The 9735-nt window shown below is 41.9% G+C and overlaps 1 protein-coding gene across 1 annotated transcript; it reads right to left on the reverse strand.

Annotated features, from left to right (window-relative positions):
- Window positions 1-2445: 2445 nt before the first annotated feature.
- LOC144738631 (HMG box-containing protein 1-like) lies at window positions 2446-6716 on the reverse strand (the record flags this gene model as incomplete). The annotated part of the gene is given in 16 exon segments (XM_078621634.1): window positions 2446-2504; window positions 2507-2527; window positions 2530-2585; window positions 3512-3525; window positions 3527-3610; window positions 3612-3801; window positions 4002-4146; window positions 4352-4384; window positions 4387-4507; window positions 5009-5067; window positions 5070-5126; window positions 5908-5983; window positions 5985-6023; window positions 6138-6258; window positions 6388-6568; window positions 6644-6716. Coding segments are annotated over 16 exon segments (1329 nt in total), but the record flags the coding sequence as incomplete, so codon positions are not given.
- Between the last annotated feature and the right edge of the window lie 3019 nt (window positions 6717-9735).

A 9735-nucleotide genomic window follows, 5' to 3' on the forward strand; every position in this document is an offset into this window, starting at 1 on the left:
TCATCTGGAGATGACTGCCACACACACTTTGTTTCAACAGGGACTGAATCTGCTGTGGCTCAGTGAATTACTATAGTTAATTGTCCCTAATTAGGAGGCTTGATTAAGGTGCAGCTTCTGATTCAAGAGCAAGCCAGCAGGGATGATCTCTGTCTGGCTTTCTCTCCTCCTCTAATTGTTCTTAATAGACCCTTATGCATAAATGCATTTTGGTTGCGTTTTAATAAACCTTTCTTTTTTAAACGACCTTTCTGGAAACAATTCTTTCAAAGACAGTGACACAGTGTGTTCCTTCACAGCTGAGATTCTCATTTGCGTCTTCCGATTTTTTTTCGTGTTTCTCCTCCAGTGAGAGCGTTAATGGTCAGGTGCCCTCCACACTTGGACAAACCTCACAGCCTCAGAATAAAAGTAGAAACTGACAACATGATTTCTGATATTGAGGTATAGAGGATAAAGAAAAGGATACATACATACATATACAGTACATGCGTGAGCTGAGTTAGATTTAAGGTGGAGCACATTAGAGGTGGAGTGGATTTTCACAAATACTCCATGAAACATTCAACATGGAGGAGTCTGTTACAGATTTGTTATTATTAGATTCCCAAGCTGGAAAAGTATCGATGATTATTTCGTTCAGTGTTATGAAACCTGTCTGAACCTTTTCCTTCTTGCAGACACCCAGAATCCTTGAGATATGTATTCACATTCACATACAAAAATATTCTTACATCACTAGGTGTCCCTCAGTTCCTTTCCCAACACAGCTTTTAATAAGAAATAAGCTCATTATTTCTGTGTCAATATAACTACAAAGACAACTGCAGCCTGTCACACTGAACAAGTTAAAGTACACTGAGTACACTACATTAAACCTTGCATCGAGTGAGCCATGCATGTCAATGGAAACTGAACAAAAGTTTGAACGCTGGCGCCCTCTAGCACTGACAACCTCCACTGGAAATAATATGATGTATTACCACCAATTCTTGAAGAATATAATCGCAAATCCTCAGTCGCATTCGCATTTCTATTCTGAAGACTTCTGGAGAACATTGTGACCAGTTCAAAGGTTATGATCATTTTCATCTCCTTTTCCTCTCCTTGTGAAGAGGTTGGGGTTCCAATGAGTTTAAGATTCAATTATCAACACGTCCTTTCAGTCCAAGCATGAATAATCCTGACACTTTATGAGCATCTGTGCTACTCGCTGTGGGTTTTGACAGGGAAATAAACCTGGAAAGACTGGGGCTTGTTGTATGTTTTGGATCAGTGGATAATAAACAATGAGGGGAAGATTGCAGCTCAAGGACGCACACTCATTCAGGGGAGTAAGATTATTATTCAGGAAATACAGGGGAAAGAAAGACAGATCATGATTACAAATTGAAAAGGAAACACTCGTTTGAATGCAAGTTTTAAAAAATTATTTATAATATGATACAAGGGTATTTTGTGCAATAGGTTGCTGGGTGTGTGTGAAACCTGTACATTATGAACATAGCACTGAAATTTCAATACCAACCTGAAAGCAGAACATGGCTGTTTGGCCATGATAGTGTCCAACGGCTGTCGATTAACACATAAGCTGTATTATACAAATGGTTTTCTACTAGTAAACAATGGCTGTATAGGGTTATATATTTATATAAAGTGCAACAGGAATTAACACTTACAGCAAAAGCCTGAAGTGCTCTGTGACTGAGTGTAAACCACCACTGAAAGTCTTGTCTATGGCCGGGAGGTTGAGCAAGAACAGTCTGAGACTCTGAAGACGGGGGTATTATCCCAAACCGCTGAGTATATAATGTATAAATGCATGAAAGGGTCAATCTGTGCAATAGATTGAATCTTACAAATATAATCAGTAAGAAGAGCGATGAGGATGTTACAAAAAATCCCCCTTTTTACAATTATAGATACAATTTTGTTGCTGACATCTTTCCCAATACTAGCATAGCACCACAGGCTCTCATTTTCTCAAGCTTGAAATATGAAATAACCTGAAATAAATGAGAAGATTCATTCTTATATCAGAGGAATATGGCATCTTTTTACATGAGAGATATAAGAAAATATATGCACTGTTAGTGGCTACATTACATGCTTTGCTTATAGTTCATAATTTGTGTCTTCTTCTTACAGGTTTGTCTCTGTAATGTTTCAAAGTTAAAAAAAGCGAGTGAATTCAGCATCACAGTTGAGTCTCAAGAATACAGGAGAGCAAAAAAAAAAAAAAAAAGGCATCAAAGCAATCCGTTGAACTCTGTCCAACACGTCTGCACGCTGAACAGCAGCTGTGGGGCATTCTGGGGGGATGATCTAGGTCTGCTGGGAACCCTGCAGACAAACAACAAAATCTGTTGGACACATGACTGACACAGAAGACTGGGGAGTTCAACAAGCTGCAGAATCACACACTTCAGTGACATTCGCCCTTACAGAGTTTGTTCTTTTACGCTTCCAGCAGTCTGGATTGAGCCTTTTCTGCTCCTCAGCAGAGCCTTGGCCTCCATGGTGTAATCCTCCTCTCCTCACTCTTCATCTTCTTCCACTTGTCACCCAGGATGACACTAATGGCTCTGCAGAGAAAGGGAGAAAGAGACGATCGAGGATTTGAAAGGATCGATGAAGGTTTTTGTTCCATTTCGTTTTGATGGAAGCTAATGCCCCATGCTACACACCCCCTGTCTTTGTGAACACAACAGTAACAGACAGAAAGACAGACAGAACAACGCTGGACGAGGGAACATTACCCAAATGGCCTGTTCATTATATGGCGTGAAGAAGGTCCTGATGGGAACCATGCTGGCTGGAAGAACGGTAAATTGGGGGGGGTGAGATAAGTGCACTTATAAGCTGTTCAGTGCTGGTTCTGCAAACATTTAGTTTGTATTTCACAGCTCATTCAGGGGGAGAGAACAGATATCTCCAAATTACAATACAACACCTGTGAAAGGAAAGATGCCCTGTGAACATCACCTGTCCTCCTCAGGTGTAGTTTCACATATGCACCATGTGTGCAAATATATGCACATTACATTTTTAAAAAGCAAGAGGCTGTAATGTGCTTCCAGTGACAGGCCTGACAGAACAACCCAGACTGGGCTGTGTTCCAGGCACTAAATAACTCCAGACGCATGACAGACGTATTATAACTCCAGCCGTGCTCAGAAAGCCTTGTGCCTTTGGTTTACAAACTGTGCACGCAGATCTGCAAACCAAAGGCGCAGGGAATGTGTCCACACCACTGGGGACACCGTTCTCCTGATCCCTACGTGTACGGACAGATGCCCTTCAAACCGCCTGACCAAGAACCCAGCAGCTTCTCTTTGGTGTTCAACTACAAAGCTCCACCTACAACGTCATGGGCCTTTAATCAGTAGCTCCAGGCTTGAATCCACACTGGTATTCTCTCTGCTGTTTAAATGAATGACTGAAAACTGCAAACATCACTCTCATATACATGTACTTTATCGTACTTTATAAAAAGTTCCTATAAAAGTACCTGTTGTCCTTCCCCAGGATACATCTGCGTGTACTCCACTCTGTATTTCTTGGCGAAAAGCATAAAGGCATTCATTGGACGCTTGCATTTTGTAGGCGTGGGCACCACTGGCTGTCCCTGAGGCGTGGCTTCGGCCTGACTTGATAGCCGAGGATTGTGGGGAGCTGGAGCGCTCGAGTTTATCACAGTCTGGACTGACCGCACCACCGCTGGACATTGACGTCCGGCGCTGACGAGCCATGCTGCTGAGAACGTACACGGCCGAGGAGTCTAACGGGGTGAAGTCGTAGCTGCAACAAACAGAGGTGGCGAGAGAGAGGCAGAGATTAGAATGAAAACGGTGGCGTGTCATGTAGTAAAGGAATGAAACAACATGTGATACATAAGAATGTGAATTGTGAATTGTTTGTGTTACCAAAGAAGAGAATGATGATGGAGTCTTTATAAGCGTGCTTGCATGAATCAGACATTTAAGAATTTAATAGTGTACCTTCTAAAAGTATCAAAGACGACTGAGTCATCGCAGTTTATTGCATCTGGGTGGTTTGGTGGCAGGCATGTATCGCCCAGTTTCATCTCGTAGCAAGGGATCCCATGGTGCACCACTGTAAGGCTCGGATAAAAGGAGGACCACCCTAGAACAACGACAGATTGATCCCACAGCTGTTACGTCAAGTAAAACCTAAACAAGTATGACCGTATCTGCAGAGGAAGCTGACGTTTTCTTTGAAAGAATACATTATTTAAGGCCTCTTCCAGCTTCCTGTTGTTTCAGTTCAATGTTTGAGCTGAAGGCGGCATTTAAGGGAGGTGGGAGCATAATCATATGTATAATTTTACCTTTATTTCTGACAAAAAAGGGATGATCCAATCGCATTCAGCAGTTAAAAGACCATCGTCCGGTGAGCCGGGATCAAAGGGTCAGTTGAGAACCGCCTGGCCAAAAGACACAGTCTCCTCATGGCTCACCAGCTTCAGCCCCTCCGAGCCATATCTCTGTGAATGATGCAGGTTGGGTTAGATGACGACCAAGATGAAATGCTGAGAAATGTCGAAGCCAGTCCAGACCAAAGATGGGGTGCAAACTGAACGGTCGCAGACACAGACACAGTTGCAGCGGCACCATCGGCCCACTTTCGGTCCTCGGTGCTGGTCGGCGCTCTAAGTTGCAGTTGTTGAATTGACCAATCAGCTGCGAGCTGGTGACAGTACCCACATGGGGCTGTGTACGGCCTACAAACAGGCTAACAAACATGCTAACTTTGGAACGGAGGCCAAGAAGAACGTGCTTATCATCCTTTTGTAGCACAGACATTTCTTCACAACAAAATCACATTTAAATTTGTTGCACTTGGGATCTTTGGTCTGGACTGGACTTTACACATTATCAAATCGTTGTGTTTGTAAACTATCACAGACAGTTTACTGATTGACTACAGCTCGTGTGCGGTACTTGAGTAATTCTTAGGATATACCACAACCATTATGGCCGACTACCTTAAGAGAGGAACATGAGGTCATCATAGTGTCATCATCCGAGTCGTCATCAGAATCTCCAGGTCATCGGCTTCCTGCCACTCCACATTGGGACCTCGATGGAAACGCAGGCGAGTTCCTGAATAACAGCACAACGATATATGGACAAACAACAACCTGTGAGCTGGGACGGAAAGGAATAGGAGACTTTAAACACTGACTTCATATTGACCCCTTTTCCACTTTGTCCATTTAGCATGAAGCATGAGTACAACCTGACAATTATATTAACAATTAAGAGTCACTGAAGAGAACAGTTGGTGTCCTGGATTTAAAACAGAAAATATAGGCTGGTTCATTAAGGTTGTAGGAACTGAAGGCACATACTAGATGGTGGCAAATATTGCTGCTACAGCCCCCACATTTACCATTTGTTAGATGTGAAGATGTGAAGATAATTCATGATAGAGACATTTATGGTTGGATTCCAAGCGGTAGTAGCAGCAATCATTGATTCCCTCCACTTTGGTGTTCTTGTGAATCTGGTCAGGACAAATCAGTGTCAAACTCCACCTGGTAGTTTTACAAGGCTGCTCGGAAGTAGCTATCCAGTGTCACCCAAACACCACCCTGACCCTGAAACAAGTCCCCCAGTGACAGATGCTGCAATCCTCCAATGACCAGTTTGTTTCCGCAGCAGAAACTATATTTCCTAATCATCCACATCACATTTCTAATGTGAATTATTGACACCACAAATGGTGAATCTGAATGCGTGTCAGTGTAATTCTGTGTATTTGGACTGATAGACAACGTGTGTGTGTGTGTGTGTGTGTGTGTGTGTGAGGGTGTGTGTGTGTGTGTGTGTGTGTGTGTGTGTGTGTGTGTGTGTGTGTGTGTGTGTGTGTGTGTGTGCAAACCTTTAAGGAAGCAATGCCAGGCCGTGGAGGGCCAGGAGTGTGACCAGGCCATGTCTTCATCATCAGAAAATGATGAGGACCATGGAAAAAACACCAGACTCCGATTCACTGCTGGCCTGATGTACATAATACACAACATGTTAGAATTACCACTTTAACTAGTACTGTGAATATCAGCAGCTCTGATATACAGTGTGTAAGAACAGTCTCACAGGACAGTACATATTTACCCTGACACGCCTGCGCTCCCTGAGGTGACCTCTGGAGAGGTTGGGTGCACTGCTGGCTAATGGAGGACGGGCATAGGAATGTAAACTGTTACTGTTGCCAAAGATGTGGACCGGAGATGATCTGAAAAGGGTGACGAGTGAACATGTTGTTAGTACGGTAAATATCTCACAGAAAAAATTGTATTAGAATCGAGGAAGGTCCTGAGTAGAAATCTAGTAGTTGACTAATGTTTTAAGGATTCACACCAACCTCTTATGTGGGACGTCTTTGAGCAGTGGGCTCTGAGGACTTGTGGCAATGTTGGCCAGCTCTGCAAGCCAGTTGGTGCTGGGGGAGCAGTTGAGCTCCTGGTGAGACACTCCAGCTCCAACCTGAAACAGCCCTGGAGACCTCTGATCCTCTTCCACCTCCTGCAGCTCTGGCATGTCATCTTGAGAGATCAGCAGTACTATGACAAACATATACAAGGGCAAACGTTTCTTAAATATGCAACCGGTCAACTTACCATAATCCATGTGACACCCTGGTGAAGAGGGCAGGTCCTCGTTACACTTCAGTGGATCGTACGTTTCGTCCATGCTGTTCCCTTGGTTAACAATCTGCAGGTCAATTTACTCAGCTTCTGTCGTCATATTCTGCATTCAGCACATCAGCTACCAAAACACAAAATGATATCTTTTATTAACAAATCAAATCAACATTAATCAATCATATTTCTCATATATGTGTGTGTGTGTGTGTGTGTGTGTCCTGCTCTGTCCTCATCATGTATTGTTGGTGTCATGCTATGTCTTTCTTCTTTCACCTGTCAATGGCACAAGGGATGCAAACTCATACATATTTACATTGTAATTTTCATTAATATGTTCTGTCTCATTTTTAGAAATAAACAGTTATATACAAATACAAAAATAAAAATTATAGTAATATATAATTTGTATAGTGTCAGTTTAGTAGTACTGAAGAGTGCTGACTTGTGGTTAACTAAGTTATTGTTTCATTCATAATGACCCACAGTATAAATACTAGGCATGATCAAAAAGAATCCCAACAATGTCCGATCTAATACATAAATGTACAAAAAGACAGCAACCTAGCAAAATAAAACACACAATATCATAGGGAGTCTTATTGTATAATGCTAAAGTGTCTTGGAAAAGTCAAGAGGGAGAATCCTTTGTCCCTGACACCCAGTCCACCTCCCGGACCGGTCATGTGACCCGCTGCGTGGAGGCCTTGTTTATAAACTTAGAAGGGGTTCGCGCATGCGCTCCACGGCTCATTCATTCACAACTGCGTAGCCAAAGTGTTACATAGCAGCGTTACATTCAAGAGTGTCGTTTAAAAAAAAAGTATGAGGTCTGCTTTAACTGTTACATGTTTATAAAATGCGCGACCGACGTGTTAAAGTTAAGTCATTTACATACAAACGAAGCTGGCAAACGTCGAACACCAGTCGGTGTAAAGAAGGAACCGAGTGTCAGTTGTGTGCTGATAATCGACCACTGGAATGAAAAAAACAAAAACAAAAAAAAAAAACGTCGCTTCGACTGCGATACAGTGTGACATGATTTCTCTAAACGTTAATAAAACTATGTTATCGTGTCCGGTGGGGGGGCTGTTTGAATGTTCGAAAGCAGCAGCAGTGTCCTCAGCTCCAACTGGAGCCTGTCGGTCGAACACTGTAAACAAAAGAATGTCAACAAGTTGAGGCATGACGCAACCTCTGGGTTCCGTTGAAAATGAATGACACGAAAAACCTCCGCAGTGGCTTTCACGACATTTCCACACTACAGAAGCGGGTATTTGTCGAACGAATTTGTGTCGCTGCCTAAAACTGCTGCTGGATTTTGTTATCAACAAAAAACAGCGTCAGAGAGACAAGAGGGGGGGAAAAAAATGGACAAACACAAAATGTCAATCGATAATAAATAAGCGCTTGACAACCTCACTAAAACATCGTGTTACGAGTGTTAAGACGAGAATGGCAAGTTACTGGTGAAAAATATGAGTTTTAAAACCTTTTATTTTTTTCGAAAAAAGTAGACAACTTCACACTTACCAGAGCTGTCGCCATCGAGAAACTCTGGCATTCACTCGGGGGGCTGGGAGTGAACGTTTCGACATGAGGCTTCCGATTGGCTGATGGACACGTCAATCGAGAGAAGGCAGTATTTCTATTGGTGGATGACGTTGGGAAAAACACAAAAAGCGGAGCATAGTTTGTTGATCATCGTTTCATTGGATGAAAGTACAACGCCTGTTACTTACCCAGTAACAGCTGATTGGCAATAACAGGAACAATACATGGTTATTTTTTATAGCAATGTTGCAACTACAGCAACGAAAAAATCTGACATTGCTCTCTGTGTTTTGTTTCACATTAGAAAAGTATTAACTAGAGTATGAATCGTGCAAACCAGGGCATGAAAAGATGAATGACTGGATGAATGGAGAATGAATGGGTTTGAAAGTGTTACCGTCCCCTCCATTAAATAATGTAACACAGAGATGTAAAATGACCTTTATAGACAAGAAAAGTAAAACATACAGTACTTCAAGACAATTTCATGGGTTTGCGTTTAAAAAACAACTTCCTGCACAGGGGAATAACATGAGCACTTTTAGATATGAACCCAGCTGTAAATGTTTGTACAGGACATCTGTCATTCAGGCGACCGACTGCAGTTTTTGTTAATAGAAAATCTGAGTATATTAACATTAGAATTCCTTTGTAGAGGTAGACAGCATTAATGGATGTCATAATCATAATGTATGTTTCACAGACACAAAACATGACTTTTACATAAAAACACAAGCAAAAGAATTGCCTCACAAATCTTATAATAACTACAGTCTAGTGGGCAGAGCTATTTGGATAAATGGTGGGCCTATATAACTGCAGTCAATACTGTTAACTTACATATTTTTTAATTTTTACCTCACTGTGTTTGTATATTACAAAACTATCAGCTATCTCTCTGAAGTTCTTTTTTCTTTTCTTTCTTTTTGGCAAAGCATAGTGTTAGAAAACATTTACTAACAATACTGTCCAATGTTTAAGAGATTAGATCTCGTGAGAAACAGAAAATGGACTCTGTGAAAATGTGAATGTTGCAGTGATCAAAAACGTGATGGACGTTACTCATGAAATCAAATTGATTTCTTCACCAATGTTGTTCATCCTTTTTCGGTGTTTGGCACAATCTTTTGCCAGAGTGTCAAGTGTAACTAAGTGTAACAACAACGCAGTGGAAAAAAGGTGACAGTTAAAAAAGTGCTCAATATATAAAGGAATCTGACAGTGTCAGGTAACATAACCACGCTTATGTCTGCAGGTGACAGGGGGTGAGTACCTGAATCAAAAGCTTTAAGCAACTTTGGCGTACGTAACTTGACTCATAACACTGTGTGGCAAATTGTCAAACTATCCCATGTGGGATATTGGCGTAGTCTTTTTTTATTTCAGACACACACATGTAGTATTCACATTTCTTGTAGGAAAAACATTTGTTTGTGGTTGGGGGCAGGGTTAGATGGGGGTGGTGCAGGGGCGTAGGTCTTTTACACAAATTCACCGTCCTTTATGGAGCCACC

The sequence above is a fragment of the Lampetra planeri genome, unplaced genomic scaffold (assembly GCF_965212315.1).
Source record: "Lampetra planeri unplaced genomic scaffold, kcLamPlan1.2.h2 scaffold_1100, whole genome shotgun sequence".
NCBI lineage: Eukaryota > Metazoa > Chordata > Hyperoartia > Petromyzontiformes > Petromyzontidae > Lampetra > Lampetra planeri.